The sequence below is a fragment of the Lactuca saligna genome, chromosome 5, assembly GCF_052625555.1.
Source record: "Lactuca saligna cultivar CGN05327 chromosome 5, ASM5262555v1, whole genome shotgun sequence".
NCBI lineage: Eukaryota > Viridiplantae > Streptophyta > Magnoliopsida > Asterales > Asteraceae > Lactuca > Lactuca saligna.
Window position 1 is genome coordinate 175,206,514 of NC_136421.1, and position 27,782 is coordinate 175,234,295.

Here is a 27,782-nt window from a genome sequence, read left to right on the forward strand (position 1 = left end):
AACCAACTTCACGAAGTCAACGTGGAAGTACAAGTTCACACTTCCGACATCTGTTGACTGGATAGGTTGCAGGATGATACCCATCTCCGCGCCGACGCATTCCAAGCACAAATGATTGCAGCCCTCTCAGAGATGAGGGAACAACAAGCCGCCTTCGATAGGCGTCTTATGGAAGCAAAGCAATCAGACGCAGAGTCAAGCTCCAAGCGCAACCTATGTCGCAAGTAGTGCTTGCTAAATCCCAAAATTTTGTTATAGGATAGGAACTCATCTAAAAGTCTTACTTTTCTTTAACTTCTGTATCGGAGATCCTTAGAAGGGTCGAAAATTTTCCTAACTCCAAATGTAACTCGACATGTGTTTAATATATATGAAGAAATTCTGTTGTGTGTAAATTCTTTGAGTACCACTCAGATTCATAAGTTTATCTAACACTATGCAAACTTTTATTATGAGTCAAACTCTAAACCATGGGTAGGTTAATCGAATGTACAAATTGATAAAAATGACAAATTTATTAACACACAAAAAACTTATGTTCTTCATTCTATTTCTTTATCAGCACAATGTCGCCCCGTAGATCTACACGCCGTTTCAACAACGCACCACCTCCACCACCACCCCTCCCACGATGGAAAATGCCGCATTGATAGCTGTTGTAATGGCTGCAGTAACAGCGACAATGGCCCAAATGAGTAACAATGGTTCTGGTGGGGGAGTAAATAGCTCTACAAATGGCCAACGTCAAGGTCACCCAGGGGATTGTACATACAAAGATTTCATGAATAGCAAACCCATTACTTTTAATGGGGCCAGAGGAATAATGACTCTATCACAGTGGATAGAGAAAACTGAAGCGGTTTTCGAAATTTGTTCTTGTCCAGAAGGGAACAAAGTGAAGTTCGCTATCTGTACTTTCTCTGAGAGAGCTTTGACATGGTGGAATGGCCATGTCAAGTCACTAACACTAGTAGTTGCAAACTCTATGGGCTGGGAAAACCTAAAACAAATATTACTGCAAGAGTACTATCCACGGGGCGAACTACAAAAGCTTGAACAGGAACTTTAGGGCCTTACCATGGTAGGCTCAGATATCACGACCTATACCAACAGGTTCAGTGATTTGGCAATCCTTTGCCCAAGAATAGTTGCTCTAGAGAGCAAGAAGATCGAAAGGTACATCTGGGGACTGTCACCCCATATTCGAGGAAGTGTTCTAGCTCCCAAACCAATCACCTTCGATAGTGCCAAACAGTTGGCACAAGGTCTCGTAGACCATGGGGTGTGCCAAGACTTCGCAACTACCACACCGGAACAACCCAGAGGAAGCAACAACAACAACAACAATACCAACAACAACAACAACAACAAGAGGTTCTGGAAAAAAAGGAAGAGTCAACCTTCACAGGAACCTTCCAAGAAACAACAGATTGTGGCAGTCCATGCCGCTACTGCCCCCACTGCTACACCAATTACCACTACACCAGCAAAGCCATATGCCGGAAACCTGCCGAAATGCAGCAAATGCAATTTCCATCACAACGGAAATTCTCGGGAGATGCACTGCAACAAGAAGGGTCACACTGCCCATTTCTGTAGGGCACCAGCGCAACCGATCACCCAAGTCCAAGGAGTCGATGTAGGCCAAGCATGTTATAGATGCGGTGAGGCTAGACACTACAAGAGGGACTTCCCTAAGGCAAGGAATTTTGGCGGCATAGGAAGAGTGTTGGCAATAGGGCAGAACGAAGCAATAGCTGATCCCACGGTGGTTACGGGTACGTTTCTCCTCAATAATGCTTATGCATGCATACTCTTTGATTGTGGTGCGGAGAGGAGTTTTGTGAGTCATAAATTCAAGCATATACTAAAACAGAAACTTAAATCACTCAATAAGATATTCACAGTAGAAATGGCAAACGGTAGAACAGAAAGCACGAATGATATGTACATAGGCTGCACACTAACTCTAAACGAACATTCATTTCAAATCGATCTAATGCCGATCATTATAAAGAGCTTTGATGTCATCATCGGTATGGATTGGTTAAGCCTACACCATGCCAATATTCTTTGTCACGAAAGGGTCGTTCGCCTAAACCTACCAATCGGCAAAAGTATTGTCATTTATGGTGAAAAACCCGGTACCAATTTACAAATCATCTATTGCGTCAAAGCCTAGAAATACCTACGAAAGGAGTACTATGCCTTCTTAGCCCACGTAGTAGATAAGGAAAAAGAAACGAAGAGCATCGAAGACATTCAAGATGTCTGTGAGTTTCCTGATATTTTCTCAGAAGAACTCCCAGGAGTCCCACCAGAACGACAAGTCGAGTTCAGAATAGATTTAATTCTTGGAGCTACCCCAGTAGCTAAGTCGCCGTATCGTTTGGCGCCCACTGAGATGCAAGAATTATCCAGCCAATTAAACGAACTACTCAACAAAGGGTTCATCAGGCCAAGCTTCTCACCTTGGGGAGCACCGGTCTTGTTCGTAAAGAAGAAGGATGGATCTTTCCGCATGTGCATTGATTACCAGGAACTTAAAAAACTTACTATCCAGAACCTATACCTGCTACCACGCATTAACGACTTATTCGACCAACTCCAAGGATCGAGTTATTTCTCAAAGATCGACTTAAGATTTAGATATCACCAACTACGAGTCCTAGAAGGAGATGTTCCCAAAACAATATTTCGAACTCGTTATGGTCACTACGAGTTTGTACTGATGCCCTTTGATTTAAAAAAACGCACCGGCGGTGTTCATCGACTTAATGAACCGAGTGTGTCGTTCATTTCTGGACAAATTTTTGATCGTGTTCATAGACGATCTACTTATTTATTCAAAGAATAAAGAGTATCATACTCAACACCTCCGACAAGTTTTGGAAACGCTAAGAAAAGAGAAGCTATACGTGAAATTCTCCAAGTGAGAATTTTGGATTCAGAAGGTAGATTTCCTAGGTCATGTGGTTTGCAAAGAAGGAATACACGTGGACCCTTCCAAAATCAAAGCAATCGAGAACTGGTTAGCTCCAAGAACCCCAACGGAAATTCAACAATTCTTGGGCCTTGCTGGCTATTACTGTAGATTTATACAAAACTTCTCGAAAATTGCTAAACCACTCACCACCCTGACAGAGAAGGGTGTAACTTTCAATTGGGAAGGAAAACAAGATGTTGCATTCCAAACGCTTAAGCAAGCACTATGCAGCGCACCTATATTGTCCTTGCCAAAAGGATCAGAAGACTTTGTAGTCTACTGTGATGCATCTAATCAAGGTCTTGGATGCGTACTAATGCAACGAGGTAAGGTCATCGCTTATGCCTCAAGACAACTCAAGACGCACGAAGTCAGCTACACTACCCACGATCTTGAACTAGGAGCAGTTGTTTTCGCGCTCAAAATTTGGAGACACTATCTTTATGGCACGAAATGCACGATCTCTACCGATCACAAGAGCCTTCAACACATCCTTAACCAAAAAGAACTCAACATGAGGCAAATACGATGGGTTGAACTACTGAATGACTATGAATGCGAGATTCGCTATCATCCAGGAAAAGCGAATGTAGTAGCTAATGCCCTTAGTCGGAAAGAATACTCAGGTTGTCGAGTGAAATCCTTAACCATGACGATCCATTCACATCTATCCACACAAATCAAGGAAGCTCAGAGGGAAGCCTTGAAAACAGAGACTGTGGCAGGTGAAGCCCTAAGAGGAATGGATAAGAATCTTGAAGTCAAGGGTGACGGAGTCCATTACTTCATGGATCGGATCTAGACACTGAAGTTTGGTGGATTCAGAGACGTAGTCATGAACGAGGCTCAGAAGACTCGATACTCCGTGCATCCAGGTTCGGACAAGATGTATCTAGACCTCAAGAAACTGTATTGGTGGCCGAACATGAAAGCAGAGATCGCTACCCATGTGAGCAAGTGTCTGACTTGCACTAAGGTCAAGGTAGAGTACCAAAAGCCATCGGGATTGCTGCAACAACCCGAAATACCCGAGTGGAAGTGGGAACGGATAACGATGGACTTCATAACCAAATTACCCAAGACAGTAGGTGGGCTAGACACCATCTGGGTAATCGTTGATAGGTTAACAAAATCCGCACACTTCCTGCTAATAAAAGAAACTGACAAGATGGAGAAGCTAGCTCGAACCTATATCCGAGAGATTGTGCGACTACATGGTGCACCAATATCCATTATCTCCGATAGAGATAGTAGGTTCACCTCGTGGTTCTGGCAATCGTTACAAAAATCTCTAGGAACGAGGCTCGACATGAGTGCTGCTTACCATCCACAAACCGACGGTCAAAGTGAGAGGACCATACAAACCTTGGGAGATATGCTAAGATCTTGTGTAATCGATTTTGGTAAAGTGTGGGATACTCATTTACCACTAGTCGAATTTTCATACAACAATAGCTATCACTCCAGCATTAAAGTTGCTCCATTTGAAGCCCTCTACGGATGGAAGTGCAGATCACCACTGTGCTGGACTGAAGTAGGTGACACACAACTAGCCAAGGGATAAGTACCTGACAACACTCTCACTGGCCTGGAAATCATAAGAGAGACAACCGAGAAGATTGTAAAAATCTGAGAACGACTAAAGACTTTAAGAGACAGACAAAAGAGTTATCCAGACAAAAGACGAAAACCCTTGGAATTTCAGGTAGGGGACCGAGTGCTATTAAAGGTCTCACCCTGGAAGGGGTTAATACGTTTCGGAAAACGTGGGAATCTAAACCCAAGGTATATCGGACCATTCAAGATCCTTGCAAGGATCGGCCCGTTAGCCTACAAACTTCGTCTACCGCAGGAACTCAATAACGTACACCCTACCTTTCATGTGTCAAACTTGAAGAAATGTTTGTTCGATGAGACCCTCATCGTCCCTCTAAACAAAATCGAAATCAACGAGAGTATCCACTTTATAGAAGAACCAATTGAAATCATAGATAGGGAAATTAAAAGAACAAAACAAAGTCGCATACCCATCGTGAAGATCCACTGGAATGCAAAGCGAGGACCTGAATACACCTGGGAATGCGAAGATCAAATGAGACACAAGTACCCACATCTTTTTCCCTAATCCATAAGTGTTTTGCTTACATTAAATTTCGGGACGAAATTCCCTCTAACGGGGGGATGATGTGAGAACCCGATATTTCGATTCTATGTAATGACTTAAAAAGCCAAGTATTGTAACCATTTTCGAAAATAATGTAATTAACTTTGAAAATAAAATGTACGAAAGTCTCTATTTGGTTACGTACGATGTTAGATATGATTAAACTGTGAGCGTATATAAAAAGAACATTCAAATCTGACTTTGTATGAGGAAGTTATGATTTTTCCAAGTTCGGTATAGCGGTAGACAGCTAAAAACTCGAAACAGAGAGCGAGCGACTCTTCGCTGGAATGACCTAAATGAGAATCGAAGGTCTCGATAATGGTATTTCAACGGTAAAAAGTTTGGCAAAAACCAACATCGGATAAAGAAGTTATGGATTTGTAACGAACTTTTCTTACCCCGACCTTTTAAAAATAAATAATAAAAATAATTTCAAATTTTGCCGATGGATTCTAAACGAAAGTTGTAGAGAGTAGTCTCACCTACGCGTTGATATAAAGAACGTCGAAAACGGAGTTCGTATGAAGAAGATATGAATTTTTTGAAGTTTACTAAATAATTAAAATATAAATTTAAATCAAATTTCGGTATTATCCGAAGGGGGAATCACCGGGCCAATCCAAGTTACGCCCAGCGTACTCGAGGACTAGGCCTCAGAACATCCATGTCGCCCCTCTACGAAGCTATGCCCAGTCCCATCCGAGGAAGTCGAGGATGCGGTCACGCATGACGCACGCATACGCCCAGCGTAACTGCGTACGTCCAACGTACCGAGGCGGTTCCCAGCCCCTATCTAAATAATCATATGTGGTTTATAAACTACTACATGACTATTTTCGTATGAAATATATATTCTCGATAACACCTTGTCTTGTGGAAATAAAATGTGTATATATATATATATATATATATATATATATATATATATATATATATATATATATATATATATATATATATATATATATATATATATATATATATATACGAACCAAACGCTTCATTTATACATTAAGTATATGTCACCAGTTAGGTCACTTTACGTGTTATACTTTATATAACAAGTGAACATTACACTAAGGTTTACTATATGAACGAAACACACTTTGAAAAACTATAATAAGTATAGTTTACGAGAAAATCATGAACATTTACATACTAGGAACACTATATCAAGGAGATATTTTCACATACAAGAACAAATGGACATTTTCATGCGTAAATCTGTTTTATATTAAATTTTGTGAGACATTTCACGTACTTTCGATTATGAATTTTAAGTCGTGTATTATATACCATAATCCCTTGTAAGGGGCGTGATACTTGTGTATAGATCTATACGGGATTGGCAATCCCACACCTAAGCTGTTAGCTACAGGTAGGCCGACATGCCTGGGTGACAAACGTCATAACTTTCCAACGCCTGAAGAATGTTGATATAGGCATCCTGGTCAAATAGCATGGGGTTTTTCAAATGCCTTAACGATTTATACATAAAACTACTATTTTAGGCATGAAAGCACTATTGCATTATAGTTTTGGAAAAATCAAACTACCATCTACTATAGTAGAAAATATGGGATTTTCTAGGAACGTTTAACATGTACAAACCATTTTTCATTCTTTTTCATATAAACATTGTCACTAAATACTTATGAACTCATCAGCTTAAATGCTGACCTACTCTTTCAAAACCATTTGTATTTCTCAGGGATTCAGTAATACAGGTAAACTGCAGCTTTTGAAGAAAAGGACGCTGCGGCATTAGTTTAATTTCATTTTAAACATCATATTGTAATTTCTTTTGAAACAAGTACCTTTCAACAATGTAAACTTTTAAATTATATATGTGATGGTTGTATTGCTTTCTTTACTATGTATTCAATTGTTGTGATACTACATGAAGTCATCTGCCCTCGAACGATTCCACCGTTCTGGTTTGGTGGTGTGACAGTAACGCATCCAGACGATCGGAGAAAACCCTAACCAACTCGTCGAGTCCCTTCAGTCCATTCTCTCATTCAGATGTTTTTAAGCAAAATTAAGGCCCCATACTCTAGATCTGGTCTTCTAAGGCTGAAATACCACATAAAGCTGCAAGCTTGACGTTCATGCATGGCATCTAGGGCTCAATATGCCAAAACAAAGCTCTTTAAGGGTTAAATGCATGAAAGTTGGCCAATAGCTTGATAAAGCTTAAATCTTTAGGCCCAAGGGACCACATACTGTCCAGATCTGAATTCTCATCTTCAAGGCATGCTCGAACAACTAAGGGACTTGAAGAGAAGATGGAAATTAGCATAAACTCCCTAGTAAAGAGATCTAACAAACAAATGGCTAAGGTAATAACTTTTTATCTCCAAGTGGCAGCTAACACTGAAAGAACATTGGAACCAAGGGATCCTTCTCGTTCCAAGCCTTTTGCTCCTCAAACTTCTTCAAAAAATGTAATAAAACATACAATCTTAGCCTCTCTCTCTCTCTCTCTCTCTCTCTCTCTCTCTCTCACAGATGAATATAGCTCGATTAGGATTTCTCTCAGGGTGGTAAAGTGAAGAGGGAGGCGGGGTAAAGGAGTTAAAGTCCTTTAAATAGGATGCAAGCCTGAATAATTAGGGTTTCGTCAAACAGACTCAACTCGTCTAGTCTAGTCCTCCGACTCGACGAGTAGACTTCATATTTCACGCGTCTTGATTAACTCTCTACGCGATGAGTTGGGACCAACCAACTTATCGAGTAGGTCCTCTAATATGAATAAAATTTTTAAGTTCCTCATCCAGGAAATCGAGGTGTTACAAAAACTAACGAAATGATTCAAACGTATAAAATTGGATTCCAAAAACACTAAACCAGAATCAAAAAAATGTTATAGTCTGTAGTAAATTCTAAATGAGGAGTAGGCTATGAGTTGGGGATGGCCCATGGATGTCGATGACTTAAGGGGGAAGGGGAAATAGTGGGGTTTTATTTTGGAGAGCCGGTAGGTATAGTAAGGGGCTTATTATAAAATTAGTTAAAAATGATAAATTCATTAAAAAAACAAGATAGATGTCATTTTACATGTATAAAAAGACCAAGCTAGAGCAATCATTGTCATTAATAAAAAAAAAGCTAGTGAAGAAAACTGTATATTTAGAGAACCATAGGGGTCATTTATGTATATATTGTCTAGAATATATTATTGACGATGTGAAACCCAACGAGTATTTGTTACACTTGGTTTTTCATTTCCAGAATATATAATGTCTAGGGCCAATTATGTATATATTGTGTAGAATATACTATTATAGTACTCCCCTCACCCACCTACCCACCCACCTTTTATACTTTTATACTTCTATAGTTCTCCCATGCACGTTTAATTTAGATTTAAATGAGCATCTTTCGATAACAACAAGTTCATCTTTTCCATCAAATTAATTTATTAACTGCGCTATGCAACTGACTCGCTACAACTAACATCAAGTCATCAAATCATAGTCCAGAATATGAACCCAAAATTAACTCATAATCGACGCCAAATCAAACAAAATGATTTAAACCTATCGACCCCAAATAAAACAAAATGATTTAAACCTATAAAACTTGATGACAATAAAACCAAAACCAAAATCAAACAAACAATAGTCATACCCAAAAAAAGACGAAAGAACTGATGCCAAATCAAACCCGGAAACTTAAAAGAAAATAAAACCAATAAAATCAAAAGAAAACTCAACGACATACCAATTCATAATATAAGTATATCGATTAAAGTATTCCCTTTTGGGACCATGTTTTTAGTTAATTTTACACAGTAAATATTGGTGTTGATGGGTAAACTGAAAACTTGATGGTCTCAATAGAAAAGAAGAAATAACAAATGAGGAAATGGTGGTGGATCATAACAGCGAAGGGATGAAAATGTCGTTTTTCATGAATAAAAGACCAACAACGCAAGAAATTGAAACCACAACGACCATTGTCATTAATAAAAAAAGCTAGAGAAGAAAAATGTATCTATAGAACCATAGGGACCATTTGTGTATTTTGTGTAGAATATATTATTGAAGATATGAAACCGAAGGAGCATTTGTTATACATTTTTTTTTCTTAAATCGATTTTGTCAACTCTTTGTATCATAAAAAAAGTAGTGAAGAAAACTGTATATCTAGAGAACCATTGGGACCATTTATGTATTATTGAAGATGTGAAACCGAAGGAGTATTTGTTAGACATTGTTTTTTAGCATCAACTGTTTATATAATATGCTACTTTTATAGTCGCCCCCCCCCCCCCCCCCCCCCCCCCCTGGGGTTCTATATATACACCAAAAAAACCTCCATTGTTCCTCAACATCGTCAAGGTTTGTAGTTGCAGCAATCACGCATGGCTCTCTCCATCAGTTCGGAAGCAGATCAGGTAATGCACTCATGGTTCCTTCTATCTATAGGATTATGTTTGGTTTGTTTTGGCTTAAAAGTTCACATTTTATCCATTAGACTTCATGGTTGATAAAATATAAAACTAAATGGATTTAGCTCTTGGTAAATTAATAGATAAAATTGTATACTCTCTTTATTTGTTTGTGTTCGCACATCAACTATTGAATGATCAGTTTATTAGCTGTTTGATGGGGCATCATTTCAAAAAAAAAAATTAATTTGTAACGTAAAATGATGTTTTTGTGGGTTATTATTGCTTTCAAAGATATGGATTCCTCAAATTAGCTAGAGAGACTTGGGTGTTAGAGAATATGTAATGGCTGGTCCTTAGAAATAGTGAATGAGGGGCTTTATAATGAATTAGGGGTAATATCGCACGTTGTCCAAGGATGTAATTATGTTTTTTTAAAATAATCGTGAGTAAAAACTAAAAGTATGTTAAATTTTATGTTATTACTTCAGATTTTAGGCATTAAATGAATTATCAAACAATAAAAAAAAAATATGTTAACGGGTATTTTGATTCTAACTAGTATCGTCAAAACATTTTAATTTTATACTATCTAATAAATATTATCACTTTTTTTGTATTATTAATATAATATAAATACTCTTTAACATGTGTTTTCTAGCATCCAATAATATTTTAGGATAAAAATATAAAGTTGCATTAAATAAACCACTGATAAATAATATTTGACCTAATACATTTTTTACTACACTATTTATATTACCCCAAAAGGTCCAATTTTAGATTTAGATATGAACATTCAAAAGTTATTATTATTATTATTATTATTATTATTATTATTATTATTATTTTTGAAAGTTAAATTGATTAAATAATTAATGACGTGACTATGTTTTTAATTTTTTTAACAGAAATCTATCAGAACTTATTTCGTATACCAAAATATTTGATTGTTTTGGCAGGTAATTTTTGAAGACATTTTGGGAGGAAGAAAAGTGATACTTAACAGACCAAAGAAAATGAACACCCTCAACTATGAGACGGTATTGATAGATTATGTATCATATATAATATATTCTGTGCATGACCTTTCCATTTAGCATGTCATATATATATATATATATATATATATATATATATATATATATATATATATATATATATATATATATATATATATATATATATATATAAACTCAAATACAAGTAAAATTATAAGAATATTTTTCCCAAGAATAGTTTTTAATCAAAACATAACAATTGTAAACGTTATAAACCCTTAAAGCAATTGTAAACATTATAAACCCTTTTATTTATATATATATATATATATATATATATATATATATATATATATATATATATATATATATATATATATATATATATATATATATATATGCATATTTTAAGAGGCACAACTATTTCGAAATTGTGCATACATATGCACATGACCTAACTAATATATATATATATATATATATATATATATATATATATATATATATATAATATGGATTGACATCTATTATGCGGACGTATAAATAATGTTATTTTGTAAGAATGAAAAATAAAATATATTGTTTGATAACATGAATATGTTCAATCTTACATAATTATTGTCGTTGTCACACATTCTGATTAATTAAATTCTCTATAAGGTTATTATTAACTTTTTATTATTATTCTTATTTTGTCAGAATATTATTAGAATTTTATCGAATCGTATTCTGTAAGAATGAAATAAATAAAAACTGATGCGTCAGAACAAAAATAAATAAAAACTATTGAAAATGCATGAAAATAATAATAGTTGTGTGAAGTTGAACGTATTTACATTAGTAAACAACGTATTTTCTTAGTACTTTTCATACAATAGTATTGTCCACATGTTCACATAATAGTTTTCCATCCCCACACACACACACATATATATATATATATATATATATATATATATATATATATATATATATATATATGTGTGTGTATGTATGTGTGTGTTTAAAAAAAGATTAGATGTATTAAAATATTCTTTTTTAGCATTTTTTTTAAAAGTTTCTAGGTTTCATAAATCTAAGTTTTTAATGGATCTCATTTTGTTATTCTTTTCTCTTCTCTTTGTGATGTCGCTCATGTTGTTTGGTTGCAGATAAGAAGAATGTATGAGCAATTAAAGATTTACGAGAGTGATCCAACAATTAAGATTGTTATTCTGAAGGTATAAAACTACTTTCAAGATTTGAAAACTTAGAAAAAGCAGTTGTTGACTTGTTGTAAAACTTTAGTCCGACTGTTAGATAACTTGTTAAAATTCAAAAAATTATACTATGAGTCGGAATGGCTGGAGCTCCTTTTTAAGCAACAAAAATTCCGTTATTTTGGAATTTGTCAATAATTACAAGTTGCTTTCTCCCTGTTTTTGTTTTGCGGTTTCTAATTTTATTTGCCAAACTCATAAATTCCAATGGTCATTTTTTTACGGGGCATAATTAGTAAATTTTCAATTAAATAGATATCACTTTTCTAATTTTTTTAAACATTTGCAACGTTTGCTTTCGAAACAACTCTAAACATGGACTTTTTTTGTGTAACTTAGATCGATAATTTTAATGTATTCTCTAAATTGGATCAAAGATACGAATGTTTTGTAGTCAAAGTTCAAACCTAAACAACAGACTATTTAAAGACATAGGCTACTTTTCTAAAAATAAATAAATAAATAACTATAGATATACTTTTTCTGTAAATTACAGGTACAATAAATAAAACTTGTTTTTTATATAAGAACCAAATTAGAATATTCTAAACTATACTATTCATAAACCATAAACCTTATTTGTTTTTATTATATATAATAATACCAATTTTTTAAAACCCGGGTTTTTAGTTGACCCGGTGTGATGATCGGTTCACGGGTCAACCGGTTCAACCGGTTGAACCGCCGGGTCAACCCGGTTTATGATCTTTTTCTATTTTTATATATTTTTATTTTCATGTATAATCCATAAACATATAAAACCAATAATTTGATGTCCACAAAGTTTAAACATTGAAAAACATTAAAGAAATCGCAAACGACTCGTTGTTTTGACGTTCGATACTTGTATCCAACTATCCAAACCCTATTAAAATGGGTCAATCCGGTTTTAACCGGTTCGATATAGGCGGTCGAACCGCGGTTTAGGGGAAACCTGGCCGGTTCGATCCGGTTCGTATTTTTACAAAAAAACGGTCTCAATTAACCCGCTTTCTACACCGGGTTACGGTCCAACCGGTTCAACCTGGATTTTAAAACATTGAATAATACCATGTGTTTGGATTGAAATATAATATACTTTAAAGGAAATTCTAATCAAAGATATACAGAACTTTGTTTTACCTCGATAAAAGGCAACACAATTTAGAAATTTAAAATGTGACATTTACTTTTAAAGTGATGATCAAAACTGGAGAGTAGCTTGGTGCTTCGGTAAAGGGACCAATTACGGGTAAAAATAAGTCCTTGAGATAAAATAAATGATATTTTGTATAATAATAATAATAATAACAATAATAATAATAATAATAATAAATTAAAGTCTGTTAACTTTGAAAGGGACACGGAAACAAGTATGTTACAGTTTTATGCAATTTGCTTGATAAGTAACATGTTTAATTTGATTGTCAAAATATCATTTAAAACTAATCTAATTTATGTAATTAAGGCTCAATCCATTTGACTGATCATTGGTATTTAATACAATATTTTATTTTACCAATTTTGCAAGTTAAAGTTTAAATATAATCCAAATCGACACTTTTACTTACAAATTGGTAAGAGTTTTCTTATTCTACAAATTAAGACCATAATTTTCTTTACATATGATATAACGTGTATAATAATTTCCATCACCTATTCACCTTTGGTTCGCTAATCTTTCTTATAGTGCAAAAAAACATAAAATTATTATCGATTGGCCTCTTAAACACAACCGCAATGCCTAACATTTTTGTACACAATATAAAAAATTTGAATTTTTTTCCTACTTCTTGCCACTACTATTTTTCCGGATACCACCCCTACTATGAAATCTTGTGTGTTCCTGGCTCTTGAACATAAATAGTTTTCCAAGAGTAATCAAACCAATAAATTTTTTGGACAAGATCATATATGGTTTTCAGATAGAAAAAGATTAGAATATAAGACAAATCATGATAACCGAGTTATGTAACAAGAATATTTTTTACTTAATATACCACATTGTGAATGTTTCACTTTTAACAGTCTCGTCTTGATCTACAGGCATATGGGAAAGCTTTTTGTGCCGGTGGTGATGTCACGTCTGCCGTTAACCTTGCAGCTTTTGGTAAGGGCAAACTTCTTTTAAACCTTGATATATATGATGGAGAAAATTAATTCAATCAAAACTACATCGTTTAATTTTATCAGGACATTGGAGTTTCGTGATGAGCTTTTATTGTAAACAATTTTCTCTCGACTACCTACTTGCAACATATAAGAAGCCAATGGTTTCAATTCTAGATGGAAGCGTTATGGGAGGAGGAGTTGGGATATCCATACATTCCACATTTAGAATTGTTACCGAGAATACGGTATATATCCATATGGTTTTCTTGTATTATACTATTATATGACTATTATATGTAAGTGTTTTTCTGATGACTTACATATATTTTGACATACAAAACATATTATCGTAGATATTCGCGATGCCTGAAGCATCGATTGGCTTGTTTCCTGATGTTGGTGCATCATATTTTCTATCACGACTTCCAGGATTCTTTGGTAAGTTCTTCATCTCAAAATCACATTATAATAATTTACGTGTATAAATAGTAACACTGATTTAATTATGAATCAATTCGTATGTCTATGTAGGAGAATATATAGGTCTGACTGGTGTTCGTTTAGATGGAGCTGAGATGCTCGCGTTGGGGCTTGGAACTCATTACATCCCGTCCAAGGTTGTCACCTCTCCCTCATTGTTGTACACCATTTTTCAAGCGACTCCATATGCTAATATGTGGTATTCTTATTATTTATTATAGAATTTACAATCTATGGAGAAGGCTATAGAAAAAATGGTTGCTTCATCAGATGCAATAAGTGTAGCAACAATGTCCATGGTTATTAACAAGTTTGCACAAGAAGTAAATGTTAAGCCGGGTAGTGTTACTGATAGGTACAAACTCGTGACCTCGTGATCGGATGCAACTTAACAATTTCAGTTGGCTTATTGAAAACTTGGTCATTTTGAGTAACATTTTATTCTTATGTTTGAAATGGATTAACTAAAAAGATTAGGTAAAAAGTAATTTGATAATGGGTAAATGAGTCAAAAGTAAGACAAATGGTGTCCATGATCATAAAAAAATTTATTTCTAGTAACATTATTTGTCGTTTGATTTATCTCTATTTTACCAGACTGAAAATGATCAACCAATGCTTCTCCGGAGAAACATGTGAAGAAATATTATCGTCACTAGTAAGTTTATTTCATAATTAAATCAAATGTATACATGCGTTTGCAATCACCTTTCACAATTTAACCGGTTAACACAAAAATGGTTTTTGATATGAATAATTACGTTATTGTTTCTAAATAATCAGTAATTTTATCGTTGATTGGTATAATATTAACCATAATGAATAAATTCGAAAAAGTGATAACCAAAAAAAATTGTCACTTAAATTAGTAAGAAGCCTATTTCGTTGTATATTTAAAAATGGGTAATTAAAAAGATGAAACACAGTTGCATAAAAATACATTTAGTCTTTATAGTTACAAAAGTGAAACACATTGATTTAGAGGAATATGCCTTAATACATTTTGGATATATTTTCAGGAACGTTTGTCTATGCAAGTACAAGAGAAGTGGATCAACCATGCAATAACATCAATGAAAACCGCATCTCCAATATGTCTCAAGATTTTCTTGAAAACAGTGAGTAATATAAAGATTATGAAAACTTCTTTGCTGATTAATTATTGAAAAAAAAATTGTTGTATGATAGATTAGAGAAGGCCGATCCACCCATATCGAGCAATGTCTTGGGACTGAATACATTGCTCTCTCTCACATCCTACGCAAAACAGTTAGCAACGACTTCTACGAGGTTGCCATATATTTCTCATAGATATTTGGATGATCACACGTTCAATATAACTTACACTCATATCATTAAAATGTTCTTTACACAGGGAGCTAGAGCTATGTTGATAGAAAAAGATAAGAAACCCCAGGTAAACACAACATTTAAATTTACACATACTAGCTAGAAACTTTTGATGAAATCACTCACATTTGTTAATGTCGATAGTGGGGACCCCCGAAACTAGAGAAAGTTAGTGACCAAATGGTGGCCCAATGCTTTTCAAGATCGTTTAGCGTAGACGATGATTGGCTACCTTTACGACTTCCACCAAGATTTGATGAAACAAATGATAGAAGATCAAAACTCTAGAACAAAAGACTCCTAAAACTTAAGGTTCTTGGTCTTTTGTAATAAGCATTTGAAGTCCTTCGAAACTCTGAATAATATTCCTTTCTTGTTGCTTTATACATAAATATATATGGTCAATCTTAAATAAATAAACATTTTTATTTTATTGCTAATACTACATAGCAAGTTATTTGATATATATTTTGTTATGATTGATCATTCCAACAATAAATTATATATAACTATTCCTATTTTATCGTTTTTGGTTATTACATTTAAATTGTAACTTAATGGCTTTAAATTAATAAACACTTGTTTCAATTGTTCCATTTAAACTTTTTGGACCATCCTACCGAAAATACAAAATACACCGCAATCAAATACGGTTGCAATAAAATACTCACCTCTCGGGAATGTAGAACTGACAAAATAAGATTAGCTAATCCCCGACGCGCTGTTTCAAATCAATTGTCTATAATCATCATGTGATTAACTCGTCAAAATCTTGTAGACGCCCTTAAAGTCAACCCTGGTCAATAGTCAAGGTCAACAGTCCATGTTGACCTTTACTCGTCGAGTGTATCCAACAACCCGTTGAGTTTTCTAAGTAATTCCTCCACTCGTTGAGTTACATGTCTAACTCGCTGAGTCCCTCCGAAAACTCATGAATACCGAACCGAAAACTCATGAAATCGAAAACTCATGAAACCGAAAACCGATGACAACCGAAAACTCGTGAAACCGGAAACAGGTAAACCCTGATCGACTCGCCGAGTCAACTAATGAACTCGACAAGTTCCTTTAGTCCCTTTCATGTTCAGCCTTTTTTAGTGGGATCTAAGGTCCCAAACTCCAGATCCAAACTCTCCTAGAGCAGATACCACGTAAAGTTGCAAACTTTACGTGCATGCAAGGTCCTCCAAGGCTATAACTTCAAAACTAGGCTTCCCACAAGGTTCTCATGCATGGAAAGGGGCTAAGCTGGACAAAGTGAGTAACTTTATGCCATTAAGGACCTAGAGGCATCCAGATCTGGAGCCATATCCTTGTAATAGGTCTAGATCCAAGTTTGACTCTGTTTTTTCCCCAAAATGGTCATTTACTTTCAAGAGAAGAGATCTAAGAATCTACAGCTCAAGGTAACGACTTTTTACCTTAAAACAGTGGCCAATACATTATAGATGTTGGATCTACTGCTTTCCTTCTTGCTCCTTCTTCTAAAGCCCTTCTCCAACACACTAGAGTTTGTTAATCAAAGTTCTTACTCTCACTCAAGGGGGGTTTTCGGCTGAAAACAATTTTCTCTGGGTAGTAAGGTGCTAAGGGAGGCCACAAGGGGCATGTTATGATCCTTATATAAGCTGTAAACCCTCAAATTAGGGTTTTCTCTTTACGTCTCCTACTCACCGAGTCGGGCCTTCCGACTCGTTGAGTAGGTCCTGACCCCCACGTCCATGAGATGGCCTCTACTCGACAAGTTGGGGTATCCAACTTGCTGAGTCCATGCATAAAGCCCTCAAAAAATCATGTAACTTACTTAATACCTAAAACAGGTGTTACAAATCTCCCCCACTTGAACTAGACTTCGTCCTCAAAGTCTGTTGCCCCAAACAAATCCAGTAGTGGTCTCGCATTTCGTCCTCCAGCTCCCAAGTCCATTTGAAGCCCCTGCGGTGCTGCCATTGCAGCTTCACCAGCTTCACTCCCTTGTTTCGAAGAACTTTCGTTTTCCTTTCTAAGATTGCAACCGGCCTCTCAATATAGTTTAGGCTCTCATCCATCTCAATGTCGTCCAGCAAAACGACTGCGACCTCATCAGTGACACACTTCCGAAGCTTTGACACATGGAAGGTGTTGTAAATTTGGCTAAGCTCATCTGGCAGATCCAAGCGATATGCCACTTTGCCCACTCGGGCCGAAATCCTGAATAGACCTATATATCGGGGTCCTAGCTTGCCCCTCTTTCGAAATCTGATGACCCCCTTCCATGGTGACACTTTCAGTAGTACAAAGTCCCCAACCTGGAATTTGAGATCTGATCACCACCAGTGAGCATAACTTTTCTGACGGCTCTGTGCGACTCGCAGCTGGTCGCGCACCTGCTGAATCAGTCTGGTAGTCTTGAGCACTACTTTAGTGCTCCCTATGACCCGGTGTCCAACCTCACCCCAACAGACCGGGGTTCTGCACTTCCATCCATACAACATCTCGAATGGGGCCCGGTCGATACTGGCATGATAACTGTTATGGTATGAAAACTCTACCAGTGGGAGGTATGTGTCCCAACTACCTCTAAAGTTCAACACACAAGCTTGCAGCATATCCTCCAGTGTATGGATTCTCCTCTCGCTCTGGCCATCTATCTCGGGGTGGTACGCCGTGCTGAAATGTAGTTGAGTACCCAATTCCTTGTTGAACTTCTTCTAGAACCTAGATGTAAACCGAACATCCTTGTTAAAGACTACCGAAACTAGAACCCAGTGTCTAGCCACCACCTCTCTCACATAATCATCCTCCAACTTCTCAGAGGATATACTCTTAGTGATTGAATAAAGTGGGCACTCTTCGTCTGTAACAACGTGAATTTTCAAAACAATTTTTCATTTTTCAAACAACATAAACCATCATTCAATATTCTCAAATCTCATGTTTAGCAAATGTCATCACAATAAAAATACATCCCAAGATCATAAAATAAATCTTCCATCAGTGTGTACAGATCATGTCGGCGCCTTCCCACGGTCCTCGCTAGTACCTAAAACACATAACACAACAACTGTAAGCATAAATGCTTAGTGAGTTCCCCAAAATACCACTTATACACATACGCCCTTCCAGGCCATGACCTTCCGGTCCATGTGTCTCAGGGGACTTCCGTCCCAACTCGGTAAACCTTCCGGTCCTACCCATGTCGACCTTCCGGTCCTAAAATCCTTGACTTTCCAGTCTACATCATAATGCCTTCCGGCCCATAACATAATGTCTTCCGGCCCATAACAAGCATAACATACATGGCACATACAAAACGGTTAACTAATCACATGCAATGCATATATCTTATAGCATATCAGACCTTCTGGTCACACATAGGTACCCTTCCAGGTACAGTATACTGAGAAGACTCACCTTTGATATCTCGGTAAACCACTGACTCAGTAGAAATACGATCTAGCTTCCACCTAAACACATAAAGTAATATTCTCATAAATATAACTCCCAGAACTAGACTCTACTTTCTCTAAGCTCCCTCAGAAGGGTGAAAGACCATGTTACCCCTCCTTTGGCTCAAAGGCACTCGCTGTTGACCAAACCCCAAAAAGTCAACCAAAGTCAACGGTCAAACGTTGACCCGACTCAGCGATTGCACTTGGGCAACTCCGCAAGTCCGCCTGTGTCCACTTAACTCTTTAGTCCCATTTAACACGTCGAGTCCCTCCCTTTACTCGACGAGTCTCCAGTCAAGAATCGCGGGGCTACCCCGACTCAACTCGTCGAGTCCCAAGAACAACTTGGCGAGTACCTACCATGCACAACTTCTATTGACCTCCTGAGGTCAGATCTGTTCCTCAAATCCATAGATATGTCCTTCCCAAGCAATATAATCACGTAAAGCTCGAAACTTGATGCTTATATATATACATAATGGCATCAAATGGTGATTTAGTCCCAAAAATGGCAACCTAAGTCCAATCACGCCACAAAAACTCATAAAGCTTCATGGGTTGAAGTCTCTGGACCCCCTTTGAGTCCAGATCCAAACACAAACTCGAGAGGGGACTAAATACTCTGCATATTCTTCTTCTAAAGGGCCATAACAAAACCCAAACTCTATGAATCAACACCCAAAACTGGAGAAGGTCCGAAGGAATACCTTAATATGAAGCCTTTGATCTCTAAAGACACTAGCTTTGCACTTCCTTCAGCCTTCTTTTTCCTTGGTCACCTCTTCCTTCAAATTTTACCAACAATTGATCAACAATGGCCTCTCTTCTCTTCACAAGCGATCTATGACTATCTCTAGGGTGTGGTAGCTGCAATGGACGGCCATCAGGGCCTTTAAATAGGCTCCAACCCTGGAGGATTTGGGTTTCATTAAACAGTGTGGACTCGCCAAGTCCACTCATGGACTCGCCGAGTCCAACGCGAACTCAGATGATCAACCGCGACCCTACTCGGCGAGTCTAAGCATCAACTCGCCGAGTTCCTTCACAAATTCCAAAAATAAAATATTAAAATAATATACCTGGGATTCCGAGTGTTACAATTCTCCCCCACTAGAATCAGACTTCGCCCTCGAAGTCTCATTCTGCAAACAATTCTGGATGTTGCTTACCCATCTCGCACTCCGGCTCCCAAGTCAGCTCTGACCCCTTCCTATGCTGCCACTGCACTTGCACCAAAGGCACTTCCTTGTTCCTCAGAACCTTGACCTTCCGATCCCTAATTGCCACCGGTCTCTCAACGTAGTTCAGGCCTGCATCCACCTGAATATCCTCTAATGGTACCACTACCGACTCGTCGGCTATACACTTCCTCAACTGCGACACATGAAAGTGTCGTGAATCTAACACAACTCCACAGGTAAATCCAAACGGTAGGCTACCCTGCCTACCCTCGTAATTACTCTGAAAGGTCCAATATATTGAGGCCCCAAATTGCCCCTCTTCCTGAATCGGATCACTCCCTTCCAAGGAGAGACCTTTAAGAGTACGAAGTCACCGACCTGAAACTCGAGCTCGGACTGATGCCTGTCCGCATAACTCTTCTGACGACTCTGAGCGATCAACAACCTCTGCCTGACCTGCTATATCTGCTCAGTCGTCTGAAGCACGATCTTCGTACTACCCATTACACGTTTCCCTACTTCTCCCCAACATATGGGGGTCCGACACCTCCTACCATACAATAACTCAAAGGGTGGCATACCAATGCTCGAGTGATGGTTGTTGTTGTAGGAAAACTCAGCCAAGGGCAAATACATATCCCAACTCCCTCCGAAATCCAAAACACAAGCCAGAAGCATATCCTCGATTTTTTGAATCATCCACTCACTCTGCCCGTCCGTCTGTGGGTGGTATGCAGTACTGAAATGTAGCCTCGTACCCAACTCCTCGTGAAACTTCTTCCAAAATCTAGAAGTAAATCGCACATCTCGATCTGAAACAATTGATATCAGAACCCCATGCCGCGATACCACCTCCCTCACATACAACTCTGCCAGCCTCTCAGTAGAAGAGCTCTCACTGATAGCAAGAAAATGAGCGCTCTTCGTTAACCTATCCATAATCACCCAAATTGCATCGACACCTCTAGCAGTCCTTGGCAATTTGGTGATAAAATCCATGGCAATTTGTTCCCACTTCCACTCGGGGATCGCCAACAGCTGCAGCTTACCATGCGGACGCTGGTGCTCGGCCTTAACCTGGCGACAAGTTAGGCACCTCTCAACGAACCATGCAACATCCCTTTTCATACAGGGCCACCAATACTCCTTCTTTAGGTCCAGATACATCTTATTGGCCCCGGGATGGATCGAGAACTTCGATCGATGTGCCTCTTCCATCAAAATGGTATGCATCCCGCCCACAAACGGTACCCAAATCCGACCTTGAAATGTCATAAGTCCCTAGCTATCGGTAACGAACTCTGATACTTTCCCGACGACTTGCTCCCTCTTTCGGTTTTTTGGTCTCACAGCCTCGGCCTGGGCCCCTCGAATGGTGTCCAACACCGGAGTCATCACTGTCAACCTCATACAAAAGTCTCGAACCATCGGCTACGACATTAGCCTTTCCTGGGTGGTACAGGATCTCACAATCATAATCCTTCACCACATCCAACCATCTCCTCTGGAGCATATTAAGGTTGGGCTGATCCATCAAGTATTTCATACTCTTGTGGTCTGTGAATATGGTACACCGAACCCCATACAAATAGTGATGCCAGATCTTGAGGGTAAACACCACAGCCCCCACCTCCAGATCGTGGGTGGGATATCTCAACTCATGAGGCTTCAGATGCCTCGATGCATATGCTATCATGTGCCCCCTTTGCATAAGCACTGCCCCAACCCATATATTGATGCATCACAGTACACCAAAAATTCCTCAATCTCTTCCGGGAGTGCGAGCACTGGGGCTTCGCACAACTTCCAGCGAAGTGTCTCAAATGAGGACTTCTGCTCCGGACCCCATGAAAATGCAACACCCTTCCGGGTCATCTGGGTAAGTGGCACGTCGATCTCCGATAATAGCCGACCAATCCCAGAAAGCTCTTGATCTCAGTGGGCGATCTCAGCACCTCATGACCGCCTCAATCTTGGCCGGATCGACCAATATCCCGTTTTGGTTGACGAGATGTCCCAAGAATTGAACCTCTCGTAACCAGAACTCACACTTGGAGAATTTGGCATACAGCCTCTCTGATCTCAAAACTCCAAGGATCTCCCTCAATGCCCCTCATGCTGCACTCTAGACCTCAAATAAACCAAAATATCATCAATGAAGACGATCACCGACCGATCCAGCATCGTCCTACACACCCTGTTCGTGAGATCCATGAACGCAGATGGGGCATTGGTGAGCCCAAAAGGAATCACCACAAACTCGTAATGCCCATAACGAGTTCTGAATGCAGTCTTCTGGATATCTTCATCCCGAACCCTCATCTGATGATAACATGACCTCAAGTCTATCTTGGAGAACCAAGATGACCCCTGCAACTAATCGAACAAATCATCGATCCTCGGTAACGGATACCATTTCTTGACCGTCAACTTGTTCAACTCCCGGTAATCAATACACATCTAGTGTGAACCATCCTTCTTCTTGACAAAAAGGATCAGCGCTCCCTAAGGTGAGCTACTCGGTCGAATAAACCCCTTCCCCAACAGCTCCTGAAGCTGCGAGGATAACTCCTGCATCTCTGGCGGCGCGAGGCGATCAGGCGCCATGGCGATAGGTGCTGCTCCCGGAACCAAATCGATACTGAACTCCACTTGTCTTTCCGGAGGCACGCCTGACAGTTCCTCGGGGAAAACATCCGGAAACTCGCACTCTATCGGGACCTCGTCAATCGAACTTGGCCTCCCCGCGGCCACTCGTGTGTCCATCACATAAGCTACAAACCCACGGCAGCCTTGCTGCAAACTCTGCCTCGCCCTGGCAGCCGAACAAAACACTGACCCAGGACGCGTACCCTCGCCGTACACGGTAAGAACTCCCCCATTAGGATCTCGTATGGTCACCAGCTATATCTCGAAGTCAATAACCGCTCCAAACATACTCAACCAGTCCATACCCACGATGACACAGACATCTCCCATAGTCAATCGGGAACTTGACGCCAAATATCTCGAGCACACATCCTCGAATAACATTGGTGGCATACACCGCTTTCTCATCAGCTATGGAAACCCTCAGGGGTCGACTCATCACCTCCCGACTAATACTGATGTGCTGACTAAAAGCCAAAGATACAAAAGACCGACTCGCACCCGACTCAAATAATACCAAGGCAGGTACAGAATTCACAAGAAAAGTACATACTCATCTCATAATATAAGAACAATATCTCAACATGAGAGTAAATTGTTGGAATAGTGTCTAAGGCTGCAACTATATTAGGCAAGTATTTGATCCGGTTGTGCATGGTCCTTTTGGGTTGCCTTCACCATAGAAACTTGATGGATGTTTTGTTAAGAGAGAGTAAATATTATAAGGAATAATATATGGTTATTTGATTAATATAAGTCATAGATTAATTGGAATTAATTTGGTGACTTAAAGAGATTAATTAAATAAGAGGGTATAAACTGTCAATTGTTTGATAGTTACACTTTAGACTATAAATCCTTATCCAAGATAGGATGGACGATTTCTAGGGCTTGGATAAGCCAAAATCATCCATAGGGTTATCAAGGAAAGGATATGGATCAACTTAAAGTCTAAGTTATCTAATTAGGGTTAAAGCTGTAATCCTTAAGGAGTCTACAAGTATAAATAAACCCTAGGGGTGAGGGAATTCGACACACCATCCAAAGTAGAGATACTCTAGCCGAGTTCCTCCCCTCTCCTCTCTCCTAAATCATCTTTCTTGCTATTGGTGTTTGTAAGCCATTAGAGGAGTGACATTTGTGACTCTAGAAGCTCCAAGACAACAAGATCAACAAGGAATCCAAAGGTATGATTCTAGATCTATTTCAATATTGTTATTTAACCTAATTAGACATTAGAAGTCTTGGATTCAAAGCATGTTTAATTAGAAAGCCTAGATCCGAGCATTAGGGTTTTGCATGCGCACATAGGAAAGTTCTTATGGCTAAAACCCATCAGTGGTATCAGAGCCTAGCTTGGTTTTCTTTAAATTGTTGCTTGATTAACTGAAACAAACCTGCAAAATTCGATTTTTGGGTTTCTGAGTCATGGACTCGGCGAGTTCCAAAGTGGACTCGGCGAGTAGGCCCGACTCGGCGAGTCCCTTTGTGTACTCGGCGAGTCCGGGCGTCAGGATTAGGCAAAACCAGGATTTTTTCATGTTTATCTTATGGAAAATTACCGTAATCATATTAGATCAACACTAATCTGATTTTTTGATATACATGACTATAATCTTGATCTAATTAAAGATATTTATCATCTAATAAAATATTTAATTTAGTTATATGATAATTGATTAATTATTTTGATAATTATCTTAAAAGAAATCTTGGATAAATCAAATAAAGATAATTAGGATATTAATTGTTAATTGGAATTATTTGTTATTTGATCCTCCATGTTTTAAATGTTTAAAACTTGCCCTCAAGTTTTGAAATTTATATTTGTGATTAAAAAGTTTTAATTTAGACAACTTAAATTTCAAACCCTACGTTTTAAAAGGTTTAAAACACAACCTTATACTAATATGATATTACTAGAATAATATATATATATATATATATATATATATATATATATATATATATATATATATGTATAACTAAATGCTAGTCTTACCGTTAGTAGGCCTCATTCACGAAGCCAATCTATAAGGTGGGTATAAGGTTGCGGCCTATAAAATGGCGCTTAATGGGTGTACACTCACACCCACCGCTTGCTTGATTGGTGGAGGGTCGTTAGTTGAACGGGTAGGATAGGGCAACCTCATCCTCTCATTAAAAGTATAATAAGAAATACAAAGTAACTACACGTTTTAAAAATTTCCCAATCTTAGTTACTTTAGGAAAAGTGAATTGATGCAATCCCATGAAATTACACTTTGCACCCTTGCTAAGAAGTTAGTAGAGCGTGTGTGGTTTACCGGCACACTAATTGGTTCTAAGCAAAGGTGGCAAAGGGTGATTCATTGTTTATCATAGTTCGATGGAGCGTGTGTAGTTTACCGGCACATCGAATAGGTGATCGTTACAATGAAGGCACCATGTGAATTTTCATGGTAATTCACACCCGCTTTGTGATTCTCGGCATCCCAGTCACAAACAATAGGGACATATCAAGATTTAAACATGCCATTGAATAGTTTCAATGAATCTCATCCGAACCTAGGAATTCTCAATACACTTAGGACTAATAGTCTAGGTTTTGTAATGGAGAATTAGTGAATCGTCATTCACTTACCTTCAATTTATTTTCATGTTAGATTACGGCATCTCTTTTCTAATATGAAAATCTTATTGTTGGATCCTAACCCTAATTTTTCTTATTGGGTGATAATTAGGGATTCTTATTCTAATCTATCTTTGTCCTTTCTATAGATGTCGAACGCAAACAATGCTGCTGCTAGTTCTTTCACGTTGATGAACCTTTGCCAAAAGGTCACCTTCGATGGAATGAACTTTAGCGAATGGATAAGATACATTCGCACCATTGCTCGCTATGAGGATAAGGAGTATGTCCTCGATGAAAAGCTTGAGAAAATCAACCCCTAAATCGCTACTCCGGCCGAAATCACTGCTTTTGAGACTCATGAGCGAGATGCAACGAAGGTACATTGCATCATGATTGCCACCATGAACCCTGAATTCCAAAAGTCCTACGAGGACATGTATCCATACGAGATGCATCAAGACTTACTGGAGAGATACCACCAAAACGCGAGACAAGAGCGTTATGAGATTTTCACTAACATGATTTCCGCTAAGATGGGTCATGGAGAATCTCTTACCGTGCACCTGCAAAAGATGCAAAGGTATGTCGATCGCCTTCGCAAGTTAAATGTTGACTTTCGGGAAGACTTGGCGATCGACATGGTGCTTCAGTCTTTGCCTCCGATGTACAACCAATTTAGGATGACCTACCACATGAACAAAGAGGAGGTCACCCTAAGCAAACTCCAAGGTCTTTTGAGGGTCGCTGAGAGCAACTTCAAAGATAAGTCTGTTGCACCTACTCCCAATCCGTCTGCTGCTCCTGTCTTGGCAATTGGTCATGGAAAGGGAAAGAAGAGGAAGGCTTCATCAAAGAACTATCGCAAGGTTAAAGCCCGAGATGGTGCCTCTTCTAGTGGGACCAAAGTTGATCCCACTAAGCCCTATCCTAACCCGAAGGAGGTAGAGTGCCACCACTGCCACAAGATAGGACATTGGAAGAGAAGCTGCCTAGAATACCTGCAAGCAATCAAAGAAGGAAAGATCAAGCCATCTTTCGCAGGTATATACACAATTAAATCTAACGATTCTAATCATGCTATTTCTTGGGTTCTTGACACCGGTTGTGGTTATCACATTTGTTCAAATGTGAAGGGACTAAGAAGAAGTAGGGATGTGGAGCAAGGAAGGATCAATCTAATCATGGGGAACAGAAGATCGTCGCCTGTTACCAAGATTGGAGTGTATTCTTTAGTGCTTAGGAATAATTTATGTTTAGATTTGAACAATTGTTGCTATTCGCCAGAAATGGCTAGAAATATCATTTCATTTCATGGTTTATATAGACAAGGATTTAGATTTTCTTTTAATGATGAGAATGGTTCTATTATGGCTTATCTAAATAGTGTCTTTTACTTTGAAGCTATACCGTGTAATGGAATATATGAAACTGTTATGATTGTTGATAACTTAGGAAATGATGTTTTGAATATTGATTCTTCCACTAGTTTGGATAAAGCATCCCTGTGGCATTGCCGTCTTGGACATGTCAACAAGAAACGCATAGCCCAACTCCAAAAGGATGGAGTGTTGGAGTCATTCGACCTTAGGGAAGATGACACATGCGAGTCTTGTTTACTTGGAAAGATGACTAAGTCACCCTTCACGAATACTTGTGAAAGGGGTGAGGGACTATTGGACCTAATACATACCGATGTATGTGGACCCTTTAGATCAACCACGAAGGATGGAAACCGCTTCTATGTGACTTTTACCGATGATTATAGTAGATATGGGTATATCTATTTAATCAAGCAAAAGTCAGAAACCTTTGAAAAGTTCAAAGAGTTCAAGAATGAAGTGGAGAATCAATTGGGTAGGAAAATCAAGATGCTTCGATCCGATCGAGGAGGAGAGTACCTAAGTCTTGAATTCCACGATTATCTCAAGGAGTGTGGAATAGTTTCGCAATTGACGCCTCCTAGGACACCGCAGTTGAATGGTGTGGCAGAAAGGCGTAATCGAACCTTATTGGACATGGTTCGCTCTATGATGAGTCGTGCTTCACTACCTATTTCTTTTGGGGGTATGCCTTAGAGACTGCCACCCATATCCTTAACCGAGTCCCTACTAAGAAGGTTGCCAAAACACCTCACGAGATGTGGACGGGGAAAGCTCCCTTGTTGGCACACATCAAGG

General features: G+C 38.3%; 1 protein-coding gene across 1 annotated transcript; it reads left to right on the forward strand.

Annotated features, from left to right (window-relative positions):
* Nucleotides 1–9,491: 9,491 nt before the first annotated feature.
* On the forward strand, nucleotides 9,492–16,128 carry LOC144998160 (3-hydroxyisobutyryl-CoA hydrolase 1-like). Its single transcript, XM_078957983.1, has 13 exons — nucleotides 9,492–9,555; nucleotides 10,512–10,592; nucleotides 11,702–11,770; nucleotides 13,835–13,898; nucleotides 13,982–14,145; nucleotides 14,254–14,338; nucleotides 14,432–14,517; nucleotides 14,602–14,735; nucleotides 14,978–15,038; nucleotides 15,400–15,498; nucleotides 15,569–15,670; nucleotides 15,756–15,797; nucleotides 15,875–16,128. The coding sequence occupies exons 1-13, from the start codon at nucleotides 9,523–9,525 to the stop codon at nucleotides 16,016–16,018; spliced, it is 1,164 nt and encodes a 387-aa protein (XP_078814109.1). The 5' UTR covers nucleotides 9,492–9,522; the 3' UTR covers nucleotides 16,019–16,128.
* Nucleotides 16,129–27,782: the final 11,654 nt, after the last annotated feature.